Source organism: Taudactylus pleione, unplaced genomic scaffold, assembly GCF_031769625.1.
Source record: "Taudactylus pleione unplaced genomic scaffold, aTauple2 ptg002208l, whole genome shotgun sequence".
NCBI lineage: Eukaryota > Metazoa > Chordata > Amphibia > Anura > Myobatrachidae > Taudactylus > Taudactylus pleione.
Window position 1 is genome coordinate 185,168 of NW_028286601.1, and position 22,467 is coordinate 207,634.

At 52.9% G+C, this 22,467-nt stretch overlaps 1 protein-coding gene across 1 annotated transcript in view; it reads left to right on the forward strand.

Annotated features, from left to right (window-relative positions):
* Positions 1-1,931: 1,931 nt before the first annotated feature.
* Positions 1,932-22,467, forward strand: part of LOC148431504 (uncharacterized) — a gene marked incomplete at its 3' end in the record, with an annotated part of 32,181 nt that continues 11,645 nt past the window's right edge. Inside the window, exons 1-2 of the mRNA XM_088465977.1 lie at positions 1,932-2,467; positions 9,156-9,291. Coding sequence (XP_088322103.1) covers positions 2,172-2,467; positions 9,156-9,291 — 432 coding nt within the window. The remainder of the gene's footprint in view (positions 2,468-9,155; positions 9,292-22,467) is intronic.

Consider the following 22,467-nt stretch of genomic DNA (forward strand, 5'->3'; position numbering starts at 1 on the left):
CCGGCTCTGCTCTCCCCGTTAGAGCAGGGCAGGAGGCCGGTAACCGGGGGAAAACCCTGGATAACGCCACCTCCAGGTGGCTTTATTATCACAGGGCTTTCCCCGATATTTTTTTCACATTTATTTTTAGTAACTATGGTCGGATCACATTTCCCATTACAGTTATGGGAAATGTGATCTGCTTTACTAAAAATAAGTGATACTTAGGGGTTGGAGTAGAATTTTACGAATTCTACTCCGATTGCCCTGTAATAACTATAGGTGATACTAAATTAATGTGAAAAGGGTGTGAAAACACAAAACAGCCTTTTTCACTTTATTTTAGTCAAAATAATGTTAATAAATAGAGCCCTATGGCACAAAATGCATCCAATTATACATGTAACCTTATTGAACACTTGTGAAAATTGAATATTGCAAAATCCCTTCGTCTATCTTGGACTTTCACACACACCAGTTGGCTCTTGACTTTGGTTTCTGGACGTCTTGAGGTTCACTAAATGCAATTATCGCATGGCCACGCCCCCTTAGGAAAAAAAAACCCCAAACATTTTACGGTGCTGCCCGCTGGGAGGGGGGCGCTGCATAGGAGACTGCTCCAGCTGCTACGAGCAGTCTCCCACTGCAGCCAGGCCCGCCGAGAGCCGCAGCGGGCCCGGGTACAAGGGGACGCGGCCTAATAGTGGGAGGAGTGGCCACGCCCCCTTCGAGGGAAAAACTAAAACAACAAGTTACGCGCTGGGGAGGGGAGCGCTCTTAGCCCCCTCAGCCCAGCGCATAACCATAGGGGGGTGCGATCAGCTTGATCACTCCCCCCCACAGGCATAGGAGACTGCTGTGGCTACTTCTTACCAGCCGCAAGCAGTCTCCCAGTGCAGCCCAGCACACAGCAGCGTGTGCTGGGCTGCTGTCATGTAAGAGGGGGGGGGAGCAGTGCCGGACCTGGGCCCCCGCCGGCCCCTCCAGCAAGCCGGGCCCGGGTAATTTGTACCCGCTCCCCCACCCCCCTCTTGGCGCCCCTGCTCTTTATCTCCAACATGTTCACTGTGGAGAAAGGAGACAGCAGGTTGTCTGCAGAGCTAACACTCTACTATTGTTTCCTGGGTCAGATCACTGTGTAGAGAGGAGACATCAGCTTGTGTGTGGAGCTGACACTCTACCATCATTTGCTGGGGTCAGATCACTGTAGAGAGAGGAGACAGCAGGTTGTCTGTGGAGCTGACACTCTACCATCATTTGCTGGGTCAGATCACTGTGGAGACAGGAGACAGCAGCTTGTCTGCAGAGCTGATACTCTACCATCATTTGCTGGGTCAGATCACTGTAGAGAGAGGAGACAGCAGGTTGTCTGCAGAGCTGACACTCTACCATCATTTGCTGGGTCAGATCACTGTGGAGAGAGGAGACAGCAGGTTGTCTGCAGAGCTGACACTCTACCATCATTTGCTGGGTCAGATCACTGTGGAGAGAGGAGACAGAAGGTTGTCTGCAGAGCTGACACTCTACCATCATATGCTGCCTGGGTCAGATCACTGTGAAGAGAGGAGACAGAAGGTTGTCTGCAGAGCTGACACTCTACCATCATATGCTGTCTGGGTCAGATCACTGTGGAGACAGGAGACAGCAGCTTGTCTGCAGAGCTGACACTCTACCATCATTTGCTGGGTCAGATCACTGTAGAGAGAGGAGACAGCAGGTTGTCTGCAGAGCTGACACTCTACCATCATTTGCTGGGTCAGATCACTGTGGAGAGAGGAGACAGCAGGTTGTCTGCAGAGCTGACACTCTACCATCATTTGCTGGGTCAGATCACTGTGGAGAGAGGAGACAGAAGGTTGTCTGCAGAGCTGACACTCTACCATCATATGCTGCCTGGGTCAGATCACTGTGGAGACAGGAGACAGCAGCTTGTCTGCAGAGCTGACACTCTACCATCATATGCTGCCTGGGTCAGATCACTGTGGAGAATGGAATCTGCAGTTGTCACAACAGAATTGGGGCCAGTTTCAGTTTCGTTTCTCTGATCAGTCAGAGGAGGAGGATCCGCCCCGTCCCCGGGATAATAACAGTGCAGTCCCGACATCACAGGGACAGTCCCTCCCTATTCCTCCAGCACTCAGAGGCCATCGCTGGGCCCCGGCTGTAGGTGGTGACCCCGGGGGCCCAGGGCCATGTCAGACCCCACGGTCACCGCCTTCCTGACCAAGCTGCTGTGCTCTCACGGGGGGCGGCTGCCGAAGGAGAGACTGACGCAGCTGCTGGAGCTTCCCCCGGAGCAGATAGAGCTGATCCTGCAGGATGAGGCGCAGAGGTTCCCCCAGGTGGGAGAGCTGGTCCTGGCCCAGAGCCCCATCAGGATCTGCCCCCGGTACCTGAAGAACGAGGGGGAGGAGGAGGAGGAGGAGGAGTGCGGGAGACTGCACCTGTGCCGGCGCTACCTACAGGGCAACTGCAGGCAGAGCAAGAGGTGGGTACTGACTGGCAGCATCCTATACACAGAGAGGGGGCAGGAGGTGGGTACTGGCAGCACTGCTATACACAGAGAGGGGGCAAGAGGTGGGTACTGACTGGCAGCATCCTATACACAGAGAGGGGGCAGGAGGTGGGTACTGGCAGCACTGCTATACACAGAGAGGGGGCAAGAGGTGGGTACTGACAGCACTGCTATACACAGAGAGGGGGCAAGAGGTGGGTACTGACTGGCAGCATCCTATACACAGAGAGGGGGCAGGAGGTGGGTACTGGCAGCACTGCTATACACAGAGAGGGGGCAAGAGGTGGGTACTGACAGCACTGCTATACACAGAGAGGGGGCAAGAGGTGGGTACTGACTGGCAGCATCCTATACACAGAGAGGGGGCAGGAGGTGGGTACTGGCAGCACTGCTATACACAGAGAGGGGGCAAGAGGTGGGTACTGACAGCACTGCTATACACAGAGAGGGGGCAAGAGGTGGGTACTGACTGGCAGCATCCTATACACAGAGAGGGGGCAGGAGGTGGGTACTGGCAGCACTGCTATACACAGAGAGGGGGCAGGAGGGGTACTGGCAGCACTGCTATACACAGAGAGGGGGCAAGAGGTGGGTACTGACTGGCAGCATCCTATACACAGAGAGGGGGCAGGAGGTGGGTACTGACTGGCAGCTGTACACAGAGAGGGGGCAAGAGGTGGGTACTGACTGGCAGTTGTACACAGAGAGGGGCAGGAGGTGGGTACTGACTGGCAGCATCCTATATAAAGAGAGAGGACAGGAGGTGGGTAGAGACTGGCACCTGTACATAGAGAGGGGCAGGTGGTGGGTACTGGCAGCACTGCTATACACAGAGAGGGGGCAGGAGGTGGGTACTGGCATCACTGCTATACACAGAGAGGGGGCAGGAGGTGGGTACTGGCAGCACTGCTATACACAGAGAGGGGGCAGGAGGTGGGTACTGGCAGCACTGCTATACACAGAGAGGGGGCAGGAGGTGGGTACTGACAGCACTGCTGTACACAGAGAGGGGGCAAGAGGTGGGTACTGACTGGCAGCTGTACACAGAGAGGGGCAGGAGGTGGGTACTGACTGGCAGCATCCTATACACAGAGAGGGGGCAAGAGGTGGGTACTGACTGGCAGCTGTACACAGAGAGGGGCAGGAGGTGGGTACTGACTGGCAGCATCCTATACACAGAGAGGAGGCAGGAGGTGGGTACTGACTGGCAGCATCCTATACACAGAGAGGGGGCAGGAGGTGGGTACAGATTGGCAGCATCCTATACACAGAGAGGGGGCAGGAGGTGGGTACTGGCAGCACTTCTATACACAGAGAGGGGGCAGGAGGTGGGTACTGGCAGCACTGCTATACACAGAGAGGGGGCAGGAGGTGGGTACTGGCAGCACTGCTATACACAGAGAGGGGGCAGGAGCTGGGTACTGGCAGCACTGCTATACACAGAGAGGGGGCAGGAGCTGGGTACTGCCAGCATTGCTATACACAGAGAGGGGGCAGGAGGTGGCTACTGGCAGCGCTGCTATACACAGAGAGGGGGCAGGAGTTGGGTACTGGCAGCACTGCTATACACAGAGAGGGGGCAGGAGGTGGGTACTGGCAGCACTGAGGCAGGTGAGATGACAGAGGCTGGCAGAAGTTATAGGGGGAGAGGCAGCTGAAGTGATGTTAGAGGCTGGTACAAGTTATAGGGGAGAGGCAGCTGAGGCAGGTGAGATGATGTTAGAGGCTGGCACAAGTTATAGCGGAGAGGCAGCTGAGGCCGGTGAGGTGACATTAGAGGCTGGCACAAGTTATAGGGGGAGAGGCAGGTGAGGTGACATTAGAGGCTGGCACAAGTTATAGGGGGAGAGGCAGGTGAGGTTACATTAGAGGCTAGGCTAAGAAATACTAAGTGAGCAAGAGGTGATGCCGGTATTTGCCCAGGGCTATGGATGTGTTATGGGGAAGCCTTATAATGTATGGACAGAGGGCAATGAGGGCAGTAGGGAAAAGGGTAAGAGTAGAATGGGCATCAGCAGGTACATGAACAGATCAGTCTCAGTATATTATTATAGTGCTGGAGGTGGGTGCGGCATTGCAGGACAAGGGTAAGAGTAGAATGGGCATCAGCAGGTACATGTAGAGATCAGTCTCAGTATATTATTATAGTGCTGGAGGTGGGTGCGGCATTGCAGGACAAGGTTTGGGTGTGTTACATACTGAAGCACATACATCATATATAGGTAAAGGGACATATGGTCTCTGTATGGGAGCAGGACGGGGCTGTGTGTTACACAATGTTCTATAGGTAATGTAGCCAGGAAAATTCTCTCTAAGGGGCCTATTTATCATTATCTATGGGGGGAATATTCCCTGAAAGTTCCCCATTTTGGGGGATACCCACAAATATTAAGTAACCTCTAAGTGCAATATCGAGGGATGGAAGCAAATATCCATTTCCGTAAGTGGCTATGGTTTCTATGGGGTGAGAATCTGTCAGAGTTACCAGGCATCGCGTTCTGGAGTCTGCCCCCTGCAGCTAAAGATGGCGTTCTGCCGCTGTAGCCCATACTCGCCGACATTCTGGCTGCTCCCTCCGGGAGTATGGAGCTGTGGGGAGCTGGGGTGTGTGGTGCGGCATAGGGGGCGTGGCTGGGGTCATTACCTGGCGTTATGGGCGGGGCTGTGCAATTGTGTCATCGTGGGCCCATTGCTGCTACACAATGCTGAGTTCACCGCCATTGTGAAGCAGGGGGCGGGGTCATGATGATGCGATTCAGCTTCTTGTGTGAGGGGGTCCAAGGGTAGGCGGCTGGGAGACTTACCCGCTTTTCTGGGCGGCCGAGAGCACCACCTGATTTTCGGGAGCCTCTTTGGGCCGTTTTGGGAGAGTAGGGTCAATATGCTGTAGCCTATGGGCGACACTTTATAGCGCCTATTTCCCGGCAATGGGTGGTGCACATGCGTGGTCAGGAAACGTGCGCAGAAGTCCCAATCGAGGAGTGATGCGGTCACTTCACTCCAAGCACAGCATGGGGACGTGCTCCTTTCCGAGCCCGTCACCGCGTGACTGCGTCTGCTATGTTATACATGTGGAAGGTGACACTGCATACTACAATGCATACTTGCCGACAATCAGCTCCAGCCTTCCAGGAGGGAGCTGATTGTCGGCTAATAGCGGGGGGTGGGGCCTGCCATTGGGGGCAGAGCGGCCATTTTGTGTCACACTGGGGGCGGAGCAGGGGCGGGACCGCACGATCACATCATCGTGACTCCGCCCCCTCTTCACAATGCTATGATTTTCGGCATTGTGAAGCAGGGGGCGGGGCCACGATGACGCGATTCTGCGCGAATCGCGTCACCGGGCCCCCCGCTGCAGGTATTTTCTGTTTTTTTCAGGGGGGAGGTGGGGAGGGTCGGAGACTTCCGGGAGGCTTGCCTGCCTTTCCGGGGGGGCCGGGAGCAGCACCCGAAAATCGGGAGCCTCCCGGCCAAATCGGGAGGGTAGGCAAGCCTGCTGCAATGCGATCATGGGCGCTAATATTGCATTGAGTGTGCGATTAAGGATAAATGGGCCCCTAAGATGTGTACAGTAGCGCGCTGTGCTGGAAAGTGAAGCAGCAGCTATTCCATACTTCTCCCGGAAGTTGCGCGAGGCTCCAGATTTTTCGGGTAGTCCCCCGCAACTCTAGAAATGCTGCATATTTTGCTGCACACCCAGAATGTGATACATCTCAGAACACGGTCAGAATGTAACCTCATATTTCATATACTACCTCAGTACAGTGAGGCAGCAATGCTAACCACTACGCCAACCGTGACATGCTATATAAGAATAAACACTGAGAATTAGATCCGGCAGAGAAAATATTAGAAGAAGAACCTTATTACTTTGTCTGACACTGTACTGGACCTGAGCAGCCGGCAGACTATCACCACTGGTGCTGGAGGGGGATGGTATGGCGGTATCGATTCCTGCCTGTCTATACCTTCTAACATGTATTCCTGCCTATACCTTCTAAAATTGTTGCTATATAGCATTATGAGTCGCACCAGAAATAAATGCTTTGAGACTTTGATCCAAAGCACAAAAAGATATTATTCAATATAAAAACAGATGGTTACACGCTGTATTCTAAATACAATTAGCGCAAATAAATCATACAGACCCAAGGTACAGTTGTTACATATGCACGCGCTCTGGACCCAGAGACCGGCATCAGCATAGAAACCTCCGTCAACAGCACAGCAAGAAGACTCAAGACTGAGTTCAGAGAGCCCACATATATACACTTACAGGGATAGGCAATACAATAGAACAGATTGGCATGATTCCATTGGTTTTCCTTCATGGTGCTTCTGTTAGAGAATAGTTCATAGGTCAATTTGTATGGACACAACTCAGCCTCCAACAGCCCTTTGTGTCCTGTTTCCTGCTGCATACTAATCTAAGCTGCTAACATTACAGAGTACATTTTAATGTTTAACGCTCTATAGTCCATAATTTGCAGACACATGTTGCGATCTTCTCACCGATGATACCGGAAATCTGTTGAGACACAGTGGATCAGTACAACACCAAACACGGTCTGCTTACCATGTATTAAACCTTAGCTAACAACTAACATTTATTTCACAACATTAGTGATAAATGAATAAACCTTGAACATTACACTTTAAAGCTATGGAACCTTTTATGTAAGTGTGCAGTGTGTAAGTATTGAGATTTTGGGAAAAGACGCTAGTTAGCGCTGTGCGACTACGTGTTTGTGGAGTACACCATGGTACGTGTTTTGCAGGGTTGATCATTTTAGATGTTTTAGTGACTGTATTTATGTGGCGAGGACTTTTAACTTCTTTCTCTTGCGTGGGAATCGCACAACGCTAAATAATAGCATCGCCGTATGTACTTATAATGGCGAGTTTCACTAAAATGGCGCTGGACGGCCAGTCGCAAAATGGCATCTCAACGCCAGTCGCAAGATGGCGTCGTGCAGAACTAATTTAAAACCAATCCTGTCTCAGCCAATTATCCAGCTTCGACAGCGGTGTGGCAGCCACCGGACAACAGTTACAGGTCACCTCTGTGGTCTCTATTCTGCCCTCAAAAGAACAGTCAGGGAGGAAAGAGGGGCGTGACCATGTCCTTATCCTAATTTTGCCATGATGCCATACTTACCGACTTTCTTTCTTTCCGGGAGCAGCCAGAGAGGACCATCTTCTCTCTGCTACAGGGGGCGGGGCCAGACTATTGCCTGCATTCTGTCCCGCCCCCTTTACAGGAAACCACCGACGATTTGCTAGTCCGCATGGAGGGGGCGGGACTAAACAACGCGATTCTCCTCATTTAGCCCCGCCCCCTTCCTACGGACATGCAAATTTAACGGAAAATCTCCCCATCCTGCCCACTTCATTAGAAAGTGGGTGGTATACGGGAGATCTGCTTACTATTCCGGGGGTGCAGGGGGTTACCCGAAAAATCGGAAGCCTCCCGCGACACGCGGGAGAGTAGGCATGTATGCATGATGCCCTGTTTCTGCACTGAATATTATGCAATCCAGCAAAGCTCGTTATAAAGGAAAAAGTACAAGTGCCACCGGGTAACGTGAAAATATACAGGGTATCTATGGAGCAAATATATCAGGCCTTGTAAAGAAGTGGAGAAGTTGCCCATAGCAACCAATCAGCTTCTACCTATCAGTTTATAGAATATACTTGATAATTGTTAGCTAGATATGAGATCAGCAAGTGCGTATGGTGCAGGCTTGCCTACCCTCCCGATTTGGCCGGGAGCCTCCCGATTTTCGGGTGCCGCTCCCGGCCCCCCGGAAAGGCAGGCAAGCCTCCCGGAAGTCTCCGACCATCCCGACCTCCCCCCTGAAAAAAACAGAAGCACCAGCAGCGGGGGGCCCGGTGACGCGATTCGCGCAGAATCGCGGCATCGTGGCCCCGCCCCCTGCTTCACAATGCCGAATATAACGGCATTGTGAAGAGGGGGCGGAGTCACAATGATGCGATCGCGCGGCCCCGGCCCCGCCTCCAGTGTTACACTAAATGGCCGCCCCCGGCTCCGCCCCAATGGCGGGCCCCGCCCCTGCTATTAGCCGACAATCAGCTCCCTCCCGGAAGGCTGGAGCTGATTGTCGGTATGTATGGTATGGTGGCTCAGAGCAGGTTGTGCCAATATAGAAGTGAACAATTATCTGTGTAATAATCAGGTGACAGACATGTTATTAGGTCAGATAAACCAGCATAAACATGTGCACTACTTGGGTCAATGTAAAGTTGTGAATTGTTTGTACTGACGTAATCTGTTGTTTGTTGTTTGCTTTATTTGGCGCTGCGGAACACTTGTGGCGTCTTATAAATAACAGACAATAATAGTAATAATGCACCACTCCCCCTACAGTCCTCTGTATAGTAGTAGTTGTTTCATCAATTTAAGCCATACAGAGTTCAGTAAAATGGCGGCTTATTCAGAGTATGGGAGGGGTAGCCAGTAAAAATGCGCGGGGTCCATGGCAGGGTGACCTAGCACTGCCCCTCTTCACCCCCGGACCCCGTAGTGGCAGCACCTCCCTGCTGGTATATTTGTCCGCCACTGGCTCAATCTATTTTTTTTTTTGTATTTTATTTAAATTCAGCTTCAGCTACTTTAATATTTGTTTTGCTTGTGTCTCAGGTGCCCGTTGAAGTTGTCCCATGATATATTATCAGATCACAATCAGATGGTGTTAAAGTCTAAAGAGATCAGCGGACTGAATGACCAGGAATTAAAGGTTCATCTGCTGCAGAATGACAGCCAGCTGCTACCGGAGGTGAGAGTTACCGTCGCAGTGATGGGAGGATCGGTCCTGTGGCCCTGTAGTAGTAGCACTGGCGCTATTAGTGTTTATGTCATGTTTTCCGGCCAGCAGGCGGACTTTGGGGTTGATTCAGCATTGCACGCACGTGCAATGCTAAACGCAGATTCCCGATTGTCGGGAATCTGTGCGTGCGCAGGACCCGTTCTGCTCATGTGCAGAATGCGTCCTGCGTGATCGCATGCAGCTCTTGCTATGCCTCTGCCTGATTGACAGGCAGAAGCATTTACGGGGCGGTGCGGGGACGGAGATGGCCGGTGTTTCCAGATACAGGGCCGCGTCGCTCCTGTTTTCCGGAATGTTCACGATGGTTATCCTTGCCTGCAACGTTGGCCAAAGTGCTGGTATCACAAATGCAGCGGGGGTATCATACAGGGGGTATCATACAGGGGGGTGTCATACAGGGGGTATCAGACACCTCCTGCTGCATTTGTATATTTGCAAGGACTGAATTGCAATGCTGCCTGCATGCCTGTGTGCTGCCTGTGTGCCTTTGTGCTGCCTGCATGCTGTCTGCGTGCGTGTGTGCTGCCTGCGTGCCTGTGCGCTACCTGTGTGCTGCCTGCGTGCCTTTGTGCTGCCTGCATGCCTGTGTGCTGCCTGCGTGCCTGTGTGCTGCCTGCGTGCCTTTGTGCTGCTTGTGTGCCTGTGCGCTACCTGTGTGCTGCCTGCGAGCCTTTGTGCTGCCTGCGTGCCTGTGTGCTGCCTGCGTGCTGCCTGCATGCCTTTGTGCTGCCTATGTGCTTGTGTGCTGCCTGCGCGCTACCTGTGTGCTGCCTGCGTGCCTTTGTGCTGCCTGTGTGCCTTTGTGCTGCCTGTGTGCTGCCTGCGTGCCTGTGCGCTACCTATGTGCTGCCTGCGTGCCTTTGTGCTGCCTGCGTGCCTGTGTGCTGCCTGTGTGCTGCCTGCATGCCTTTGTGCTGCCTGCGTGCTTGTGTGCTGCCTGCGTGCCTGTGCGCTACCTGTGTGCTGCCTGCGTGCCTTTGTGCTACCTGCGAGCCTTTGTGCTGCCTGCGTGCCTGTGTGCTGCCTGCGTGCTGCCTGCATGCCTTTGTGCTGCCTACGTGCTTGTGTGCTGCCTACATGCCTGTGCACTGCCTGCGTGCCTGTGTGCTGCCTGTGTGCCTGTGTGCTGCCTGCGTGCTGCCTGCGTGCCTGTGTGCTGCCTGTGTGCTTCCTGCATGCTGCCTGTGTGCTGCCTGTGTGCTTCCTGCGTGCTTCCTGCGTGCTGCCTGTGTGTTGCCTGTGTGCTGCCTGTGTGCTGCCTGCGTGCCTTTGTGCTGCCTGCTTGCCTTTGTGCTGCCTGTGTGCTGCCTGCGTGCCTGTGTGCTGCATGCGTGGGGCGCTGCAAATCCGTCCTCTGCTGATCAGACCCTTTGTACACATATACAGTATATTGTTGTAAAAAAAATTTAAAAAAGTGATTTTATTTACCTCAAGAAGGAAAATGTCGTCAGAGTTTCTCATCCCCAGTAAATCTGTTTGTTTGTGGGACAGTTTTTGTTTTGTAAGGTACCCATAAGGGGTGTGGCCTCACCTGAAATAGGCGTGGCTTGGGTAGATTAGGGTGTGGCTTGTGCTGGTTGAGGATATGGCCTAATTATTTCTAATATATAACTAGTTGTGTTGTCAGGTATGCTCTAATATATTCTAGTAGATTATTTCACTATGGGGCCTATTCATCATCGGAGGCCGTATTGCCTCCGTTGATGGTATTAAACTCGCTGTGAAGGATACTTAAGTATCCAACTCGCAGCGGGGGAAACGTGACATCGGAGCAATTCATCATTACTCCGGTGCGGGGACAACTGCTCCGAAAAGCACCTGTCCCCTCGGTTAGTATCTACTGTACATCTGTAGCTGCGTTACTTACCTCCTCCCCATCTGCCCGGCTACGTATCCGTGACCAGAGGTCATGCAAGCGCACAGCCGCCGGGGAGCTGGTGAGGAGGCCGTGGAGGGATCCGCTCGGATCCCTCTTCGCATCCCCGGGACGGGGATACAATAACAATCGTCGCCTGAAGATGGCGCTTGTTCTCGGCAGCAAACTCCGAAACTTTTAGCAAACTTTCAGTTTTCGGAGTTTGCTGAATATCAGGGGGTCCTTTTCACACCCCTGATGATGAATGGCCCGGTAGCTAAAACTAGCGTTTCCACATGGTTACCGGGCCATTTAGTGTTGATGAATAGGCCCCTATGCTCTTTATAATGCATATGAATTCTAAACGCACATGTGTGTATTCAGAAATGGACGCAATCGAGCGATTGTTTGCCATCGCGCATGCGTATAAGAGGCACTGCGCGTGCGCAGCGATCACACTGCGATGACGGACGCACATAGGAATCCATCACAGAGTGAGTGACAGGCAGTCAGCGTTTGGGGGTGGTTACGGGGGAGTGGTCTGAGAAACGCAGGCGTGCCTGTCCGTGAAAACGACCGTCACATGGGCGTGCGTAATAAATGAGCCACTGCGATGTCATACCCAGATCTGTGTGTCTGAGGAGCACTCAAGGCTTCGGCAGGTCAGACCTGCCACAAGGCCAAGACGGCCGCCGATGTGCATCAATCTGACCGATATTTACGCAGATAAGAAGGCAGCGGTGGGCAGACATTAGTATATTTTCGCTGATGCGTTGCGTGCGAAATCTCAGATGCGATCGCATGAGCGTCCATCTCTGAATCGGGCACTAAATGGCACTACAACTGTTACTGCCGTCTCCGATGTTTAGGGGTCTGCACATGTGCAGAACGGGTCCTGTGCGCTTGCTCGCATCCCCTCATAGCCCCAGCATATCGCTTTGAAGGCATGGCGAGTCCAGGGTCTGCGTCGTCGCCTGTCCTTTTCCGTCAGCCAGGCTGAGTAAGCTTCAGTGTACAGTAAGTAGCCTGACCACAGCTGCGACCATCGGTGATCCGAGGAAATGCCTACGGACGCTGCGCATGGACCACAGATACAACGCAGGAGGAGCGCATCTCCGGCAGACACCTCCTGCTGCATTTGTACGGTATTGCACAGCTGGTTCTGCGATACTGTCCATCTCTGCATCAGGACCTCAGACCGCATCAATGTGGTTAGTCCCATATAGGACCAGTTATTACAGATGGGTGGATAAATGACACGCGGCATTAGTGCTCTCCGTCTCTGTGTATCACTGAGCACATTTCCATCTCGTCCCATGATCACATGCGTGTTTGCGGTCCCATAGTCAGGAATTGCACATACGGTATGTGTGTGTTTTGCTGTCATACGGTGGCACTTCTGCGTAATTATACAAACCGCCTGTTCTGTGCTTTTTAAATGTGCCCTACAGTGACCTCATCTCATCCTGTCACAAGACTTAGGGGCCTATTCATCATGTTAATTATCGGGGTCCGGACAGACCTCGATAATTAACATTCTAACTTGCCGCTGCTACCGGAGCAATTCATCAGTGCTCCGACGCGGTGACAGCTGATGCGATATCAGCTGTCCCAGCGAGCGGCTTCATTGCTTCTTTTTGGAGCAGTGACGGGACTGCGCATGCGTGGCCTACAGGTCACGCATGCGCACAAGGGCCCCGATGTGCGTCGGAAGGAGCCGGACAGGGGCGGAGGGATCCTCTTCGTATCTTCTTTCCATAGGCAAGGAGCAGGTTGCGATGCCGGAGCAGGAGCATTAGCCATCTGAATTGTGCATGAGGGACCGATGTTACCGATGTGTACGCAGGACTACAAGGTATTACGGATGCGAGATAGCGCTAATCAGAGGCAGTGGGCGTCTCTATGCTGGCAGTGCGACATCATCGTGATAGCATTCATTAGCATATTTTCGCAGCAGACCTGCATGCGATTACGAAGCTGCGATCGCAATAGCGATCCTTATTGAATCAAACCCTGAGTTTCTGCTTCAGTATGGACATGGCCTAGAGAGGCGGCCCGGGCTCCATTACTGACGGCGCCGTGGCCTAATCACGGGAGATAGCCACGCCCCCTGAAGTATAATATCCTATTTGCTGTGCGGCATTGTGCACAAGTGAGGGGGGCGCTGTGAGCTCCTCAGCCCGCTGCAAATCCGGGGGGGCCCGATTAGTGTGATCGCTCCCCCCCCCCCAAAGGCTGAGGAGACTGCTGATGCTGGTCAGCAGCAGCGAGCAGTCTCCATGGTCTCCCAATTCGGCAGCCCAGCACACAGTAGGGTGTGCTGGGCTGCTGACAGGTAACGGAGAGTGGGGGGCCACATTGGATCTGGGTTCCTGCCAGGCCCCTCCAACATGCCTGGTTAATTAGTACCCGCTCCACCCCCTCTCGGCGCCCCTGAGTATACATTCCGGTTGCTAATGACTGGGTGCTGGATGTAGGTTCCTCCCTCAGGGTTTAGGCTCCAGTCACCCAGCTATGGTAATCGGGTTTTCAGCATCAGTTAGCAGCAGGGCCGTTACTAGGGTAGCATACCTCCCAACATTTGTCCTCCAAGATGCGGGACTTCCGTTCGACCAAAAAGGGGCGTGGCCTGAACATAAAGGGGGTGTGGTCTAATGGCATCTATTCTCGCTCTGCATACCCGCGGCTCTGCATAGCAGAGCAGCTGTGCATGCTTCCCCCAACTCCCCCCCCCCCCCCCCCACACCGCAGGAGACTGCGGCCCACGGGTGGGACAGTGGGACAGTCCCAGAAAAACGGGACTGTTCCGCTGAATGCGGGACAGTTGGGAGGTATGGGGTAGTGCGACCTGTGCCATGGCACAGGGCACCGCAAGGCGCACCCTGTTGCCACTCAATATGATAAAAAATATTTCTGTTGCTCTTTAATGAAAACCCGAGAGGGCCTGTTAATAATTACCTAAATGCGTACAGAGATTAGAATGTATGCGATGTAATGAATCTGTAATTACATTTTTATAAGTAACCTCTCCCTTGCTTCCCAATAGACACCCGGGAGGGTTTGTTAATGAGTGTATGAGAAGCAGGGAGATCAGAACTAACGCTGTGCACAACATTTTGCATATATGCTTCCCATGAACACTCTTATGGAGCTGGTCCATATAAAATCAGTGCTATGCTAAATGTGACAAGTTTAATATGTGTATATCCATAATCTGGGATAAATAAAAGTGACACAGGGGAGACACATTAATCATTGTAATAAACATATATTAACTTTGATTGCTATAATCATATAAGCAATCATTGAATAATATGCTTTAATTTTTGATTGTGTTCATCTGTCTAAAAACAGATTTTAATGGTTTAATAGTAATTACAGCATTTAGGGCTCTATTTATTAACATTATTTTTACTAAAATAAAGTGAAAAAGGCTGTTTTGTGTTTTCACACCCTTTTCACATTATTTTAGTATCACCTGTAGTTATTACAGGGCAATTGGAGTAGAATTAGTAAAATTCTACTCCAACCCTAAGTATCACTTATTTTTAGTAAAGCAGATCGCATTTCCCATAACTGTAATGGGAAATGTGATCCGACCATAGTTACTAAAAATAAATTGTAAAAAATACCGGGGGAAGCCCTGTGATAATAACGCCACCTGGAGGTGGCGTTATCCAGGGTCTCCCCCGGTTACCGGGCTCCCACTCTGCTGTAACGGGGAGAGCAGAGGCGGGAGCCGGTACCAGTAATCTGCTATGTGGTCTAAATAGACCGCAAGCTCATACACTGCTACACAGACCGCAAGCTGATTGCTGTAAAGAAAAAAAAAATTAAACATTTTTTTTTTTTACTTACCTGAATCCAGGGACCGGTGATCGGGCCTCCGGTGATGGCTCCTCTCCGGTCAGCTGGTCTCCCACAGTGCACTGCTGCCCGGTCATCAGGTGATCGGGTCCCAGTGCAGTATGGGAGATCACCTGATCGGGAAGCCCGAAGAAGTTCACCGGAGGCCAGGAGGATGCAGGTAAGTGTAATGAAGAGAGGAAGGGGTCCGCGGGGGGCGGGGCTTAGCGTCGGTGGGGGGGTAGTAGCGGTGGTCGGTCGGCGCATGCGCGGGCTCTTAGTCGCGGTATTTTCTACTTCAGGGTCCATAGGGTATCCACAGGATACCTTGGGGTATAGGTGTGACGTCAGTCGCAGGGCACCAAAGAGTTAAGCTTTCAGCCTCCCAGGATGCACTAGGTCCCCCTCCTATACCCCGCCCCCGAGCCAAGGCACCTCAGTTTAGTTTGGTGCCCGGCCGGAGTCGGGTGCACCTGTTGGAGTGGGGGCTAGAAGAGCCCCTGAAGCTTATTCTTCATGCAGCTGTGGCTGCACAACTGGATGAACAGCATGGACAGTCAGTCCTGACGTCCATGCTGTCTTCCCTACACCCCGCCGGTACCAGAACGCCGGTACTGATCCGGGGATGCTGGTGGGCGTCTGGGGTCACAGCTAGCGGTGACCCCAGATGCTCCGGACCATGGCCGGATTCAAGGGGGACAGAGGTAAGCAGCGGGGTCCCGCGGTGGGTCCCCGCTGATCACATGGTCCTAAGTCCCCAGGCAGGGGGCTCCCTGGGGACTGGCTGCAGCGTGGAGCCAGGCGACCAACCTGCGCTTCCACTACCCCCTGGGACAGCGGACCGCAGCAGAGCGGTAGCGCTGCGGCGTCCCAGGGGTTAAATGCATGCCAGGGGAGCGCGCCTTCCCTGTCTCACAGCCGGCGCCTCCCCCGCTGCACACAGCCCTCTCTGCTTGCTGCCGACTGGTCCTGTGGCAGCGCTCCTCCCCCAGGCCAGCCTCCTCTCTGCTCCTCGGCGGCCATCTTCTCCAGAACGCATGGTGAACGCTGCTGGAAGCGCTGGAAGGAAGCATCGTGGTCTGGGTCCCCCCGCATACCTCTCCTCCGCTGTGGTCAGGTCTGTGTATGCAGCGCTGTGTCCTACCAGGCCCTGTGTCTGTGTAGTTGAGTGATCAGCGCTGTTAGTGCAGGAATTGTTATTTTTCTGCATTGTATGTGACTGTGCTAGCGCTGCTGCCTGTAATCTTTTCTTCTCTAAACTGTCAGCTTTATTACTGTCCCTGTTCTTTCTGCTAAAGCCCTTGCGGTGCGGTGCTGCAGGGTGGTCTCTCGCCTATTTAATACTTAATTGGTGAGAGAGGTCACATACGTGGTGCCATCATGTCTGAAAGTGATTTTCCCCTCCGGCTACAGTGTACCACGTGCAAAGTACCGTTAGCGGAGGGGGAGGGTAGCGCGGAGGGCCTTTGCCGGCAGTGTTTGTCCATGGCGCGGCCTATTACGGTTACAGCACCGGTACAGGAGCCGCCCTGGGCTTGTTTCGCTCAGGCGTTAACAGCTTTAGTGGGCCAGTTAGCTCCGCAGCCCGCGTTTACTCCGATGGGTTTGTCCCAGCAGTCTGTGGTGTCGTCACCCATGCAGGGGTTCCCACGACAATTGGTGGTACCCCACAGTCTCCCTATTTCCCCGCTCCCGGGTTCTCAGGAGCCAGCGTGGGTTAACTCCCTGACGAGTTCTGTACAGCACTTGTCGGATGTGTTGCAAGGGGAGTCTGTGATGCGGTCTCATAAAAGGCCGGTGGCGTCTCTGTCCGCTCCTTATGAGGATGACGAAGGGACGTCTGATGATGGGGAGATTCTAGATCCTTACGATCAGGAACCTCTCCATACTAAGGACGCTGATGCTAAGTCCAAAGTATATATTCCTGGACTTATTCGGGCGGTCCGCACAGCCTTGGTGATTGAGGACGAAGTTCCCCCAGCGGCTAAATCTAAGTATGCCTTTTTCAAAGATGTGAAGGGCGATGCCACAGTCTTTCCTCTTTCGGGTCAGTTGGTGGACCATTTAGAGGAGGCGTGGAAACAACCTGGCAAAAGATACCAGCCGCAGAGACGCCTGGCGGTGGCTTATCCGTTCGCGGGTAATTATTTTGCGAAGTGGGAATCCCCTCCACAGGTGGATTCTCACGTGACCCGTCTTGTCCGTAGTGCCACATTGCCGATGCCATCCATGTCCTCCCTTAAGGATGCTACGGACCGCAAGGTAGAAATCTGCCTGAAGTCCGCTTATTCCCTTGCAGGGGGGGCAGCACGCCCGGCTATGGCCATTTGCTGGGTTGCCAGAGCGATGGAGCGCTGGGCGGATTCATTAGAGGCTTCTTTTGAATCCGACTGTCCGGCCGATCAGGCGGAGTTGATTGGCAATCTCTGTGATTCGGCCACCTACATCAACGAGGCGGCTCTAGACATTAGTACTCTGGTGTCTAGAATTTCTTCAGCAGCGGTAGCTGCTCGTCGCACCTTGTGGCTGCGATCCTGGAAGGCGGACGCAGATTCCAAGAAAGGTCTGGAAGCGTTGCCGTTTACCGGAGAAGTTCTCTTCGGTCCGGATCTAGATAAGATTGTGGCCACGCTGGCGGCAGCCAAATCTGCCTGTCTCCCGTCGGCCGCTGCTCCTTCTGGTTCGGGACCATCGTCCTTTCGGTCATCTAGGGCCCAGGGCAGGCCCAAACCACAGTCGTTTCCTCGACAGGCTGGCCCTAAGAAATCGGTCAAGCCCCGGAAGCAGGCATGGAGTACCAGACGTCCGGCCCCCAAGCCAGATGACAAGCCTGCGGCCTGACGGTCCGGGCCTCCCTTTGGGGGATCCCAGGGTGGGAGGCCGCCTGCTACAGTTCGCCCAGTGTTGGTCGACCACTACGACAGACACTTGGGTTGTGGAGGTGGTTTCCCACGGATACGCCCTCTCCTTCCGGCACAGACCCCCGGCTCGCTTCTTCACCACGGGTCTCCCATCAGACCGGAACAAGGCTACGGAGCTGCGGAAGGTATTGCACACTATGCTCCAGGCTGGAGTTATAGTGGCGGTTCCATTCTCCCAGAGGGGCCAGGGTTTCTATTCAAATCTATTTTTGGTACAGAAACCCAATGGGTCATATCGTCCGATTCTCAACCTCAAAGCACTCAACAAGTCTTTGCGGGTCCCGAAGTTTCGGATGGAGACCCTACGGTCCATCATTCTGGCGCTGGAACCTGGGGACTACTTGGTGTCATTGGACATACAGGACGCTTACCTGCATGTCCCTATTCTTTGGCGCCATCAACAGTTCCTCAGGTTTGCAATCAGCAGCGACCACTTCCAGTTTCGGGCGTTACCTTTTGGCCTGGCAACAGCACCACGTGTTTTCACCAAGGTCATGGCGGCTTCTCTGCGGCTGCAGGGAGTCCGCATGTTGCCGTATTTGGACGACCTGTTATTGGTGGCAGGATCTCCAGAGCTCCTGTTACGCCACTTGGACCTGACCATTGCACTGCTGCAACGGCACGGCTGGCTAATCAACTGGCAGAAGTCCACTCTAATCCCGTCTCGGAGGATTCTGCATCTTGGAGCCTTATTGGACTCGGGACAGCAAAGGATCTTCGTGACGGAGGACAAGATCTCTGCTTTACAGTCAAGGGTGCGCAGTTGTCTGCACAGCCGCCGGGTGTCCTTACACTCGGCGATGAGGTTACTGGGCTCCATGGTGTCGGTGTTCGACATGGTGGAATACGCCCAGTTTCACTCCAGACCTCTGCAGCACCTGATCCTGTCCAAGTGGAACGGGCTGACTCAGTCTCTGAAGTCCCAGACGATTGTGCTCACCCAGGAGGTTCGCCTGTCCCTTACGTGGTGGTTACAGACGACCCACCTCAACAAGGGACGTCCGTTCTGGGTTCCAAATTGGGTCCTGTTGACAACGGACGCCAGTCTTCGGGGCTGGGGAGCAGTTTCGGGTCCACACTTGTTCCAGGGCAGGTGGACGCCGACAGAAGCGGAGCTTCCAATAAATATCTTGGAACTCCGTGCGGTCTTCAATGCTCTCCAGCAGGCACAGCGGTTTCTCCAGGGTCGCCCGGTGCAGGTCCAGTCGGACAACGCTACCACCGTGGCCTACATAAACAGGCAAGGAGGAACTCGCAGTCGGGCGGCTCTCGTAGAGGTCTCTCGGATCCTGGTTTGGGCGGAGCGCAATCTTCCGGCCATATCAGCGGTCTTCATCCCGGGAGTGCTCAATTGGGAGGCGGACTTTCTAAGTCGCCAGGACGTTCATCCGGGGGAATGGTCCCTGCACCCGGACGTTTTTCAACTACTGGTGGACAGGTGGGGTCTTCCAGAAATCGACCTCATGGCGTCCCGGCACAACAACAAGTTGCCGGTGTACGGGTCTCGCACAAGAGACGAAGGGGCGTCTCTGGTGGATGCTCTGTCCGTCCGGTGGACGTTCCGGTTCGCATTCCTGTTCCCTCCGGTCTCCCTTCTTCCACGGGTAATCCGGAAATTCAAACAGGAAGGAGGGACGCTCCTGTTGATAGCTCCCGCGTGGCCCAGACGGCACTGGTTCTCAGACCTTCAGGGTCTGTCCGTGGACATTCCTCTGCGGTTGCCGCTACGACCGGACCTTCTGTCTCAGGGTCCTTGCCTTCACCCGGACCTGACTCGGCTGTCTTTGACGGCGTGGCTGTTGAGACGGCCATGCTGAGGTCCCGGGGGTTTTCCAGCTCTGTGGTGCGTACCATGTTGCGAGCTCGGAAACCGTCTTCCGCGAGGATATACCATCGCGTGTGGCATACGTTCTTCCAGTGGTGTCGACCGAGAGGTTATGCACCGCGGGAGTTTCGTCTGTCTCGGATTCTCGCCTTCCTGCAAGCGGGACTAGATCATGGGCTTCGCCTTGCTTCTTTGAAGGTACAGGTTTCGGCCCTATCTGTCTGGTTTCACCGTAGGATTGCTACAATCCCGGATGTGCGCACCTTTATGCAGGGTGTTCTCCGCATTCAGCCGCCCTTTGTTCCACCTGTGGCGCCTTGGGATTTGGCTGTGGTCCTGAGGGCTCTCCAAGGACCGCCGTTTGAACCACTGGGCTCAGTGGATCTTAAATGGCTAACAGCTAAGACTGTTTTCCTTCTGGCCATTGCTTCGGCCAGACGTGTTTCTGAGTTAGGGGCTCTTTCTTGTAGACCCCCTTTCTTGGTTTTTTATGGGAACAGGGCAGTGCTCCGCACTCGGCCCGAGTTTCTTCCCAAAGTTGTTTCCCAGTTTCATATTAACAAGGAAATAGTTGTTCCGGCCTTTAACTCACCGGGTCTTTCCGTGGGTGAGGCCTCTTTGGATGTTGTGTGGGCCTTAAGGACTTATGTTGACCGCACTTCTTCGTTTAGGAAGTCGGACGCTTTGTTTGTCCTCTTTGGCTTCCGTAAAAAGGGTTGGCCTGCTTCAAAGCAAACTTTGGCAGCCTGGATCCGTATGGCTATTTCTGAAGCTTATCTTCATGAAGGCCTACCGGTCCCTCCTTCTCTGAAGGCTCATTCCACTAGGTCTGTGGGTCCTTCGTGGGCAGCTCGACGTGGTGCCTCGGCAGTTCAGATCTGCAAGGCTGCTACGTGGTCTTCTGTCCATACCTTCGTGAGGTATTACAGGTTTGACACCTTCGCCTCTCAGGATGCTTCCTTCGGGCGGCGGATTCTCCTTTCTGCACAGGAGCGTCCCCACCCTTAAAGGATACTGCTTTGGGACATCCCCAAGGTATCCTGTGGATACCCTATGGACCCTGAAGTAGAAAATATGAGATATGGTAAGAACTTACTCTTGTTATCTCTATTTCTACGAAGTCCATAGGGTTCCACAGGACTCCCGCCCTGTCGCACCTGTGCTGCAGATGGGCTTTGCTCTGGTCACCGGTTTTCCGTCTCCCTCTGGTGAGAATGTGATTCTTGTATGTGTCCAGATCTTTGTTCTCTCTCTTCCTTCTCCTCCTCCGGCCTATGGCTTGGTAACTAACTGAGGTGCCTTGGCTCGGGGGCGGGGTATAGGAGGGGGGACCTAGTGCATCCTGGGAGGCTGAAAGCTTAACTCTTTGGTGCCCTGCGACTGATGTCACACCTATACCCCAAGGTATCCTGTGGAACCCTATGGACTTCGTAGAAATAGAGATAACAAGGGTAAGTTCTTACCATATCTCATATTTTTTCTGAAAATACCGCGACTAGAGTGCGGATGGGATCCACAAGGACAGAGCTTTATCGCAAGCTCTGTCCCTGCAAGGGATTTATAGTAAATCCCTGTGATATTGCCTGAATTCGCAATGTGAATTCACTCAGTAATATCACACTACAATCCGCATTCAATATGCGGATTGTAGTAAATAGAGCCCTTAATCGGTATTGGCATTTACAACTGCTAACTGTATATAAACAATACACTTGTATGCATACATGCTGGAATAACAGCAAGCAACAGGAATTTAAGATCGATATACATGGCATACCTTATATAGGATAAGTGCCATACATAACGATATTGATCTAATATATGGATTTGTGGAAATTCATATATTTTAATTCACTGAACTCATTACTTTTCACTCTTTAATTGTTTTAAATTTACGCTGTTCAGTTGTCTTGCTAGACAATATTAATTAGATTAATAAAAGTTATATTTTAGTTATTCTAGTGCACCACTTTAGGCTTTTCTTTTTTCTCTTTCTATATTTTTGTGGCTTAATACCCATTGCCTGTGGTAGCACCCCCCAACAGATTATAAATAATACTGGGGGCTACCATTGTCCCTTATTGAGGGGTACAATGTTTCTCTGGTGCGACTAGTTAACCCATATTCCGTCCTTATGAGGCCATGGCCTTTTTTCGGGTGTGCATCTTATGTCCCTATTTCAAAATTAGGGAGGGGGGGGGGGGGGCGCCAATGCTCTCTTTGGCACAGACCACCAAAAAGTCTAGTTACGGCTCTGGTGAGCAGATTCCATGCAGGCTACTGCTTACCTGTATTACTCGCTGCTCTGTTCCCTTAGTTCTCAAACACTGGTTCCGGACCCTTAATCCTGTACTCAGGGTGAGGGGTTGAGTTCCACTCAGTTGCTCCTGGGGCAGACTGGGAGCCTTCCAGGTGTCAGTGGCCTCTCTGAAGGTGCTAGGCCTATACCACATGGATCTCCCCTGTGAGTAAACCCCTGATTCAACTACCTCAGTTCCGCTACAGTCCATCAGCCCCGTCCACGGGTTCTGAATCGGATCTTTAAACCCAAAACGTGAGACACATCCCAAGCAACAGAAATTATCCAGACTGCTGTCAGGTGTAGATTCCAGGTAAAAGCATCAGGTAATTCCCCTGTGACGTATTGTACATACTGACATTTTATCGTTTAGCACTTG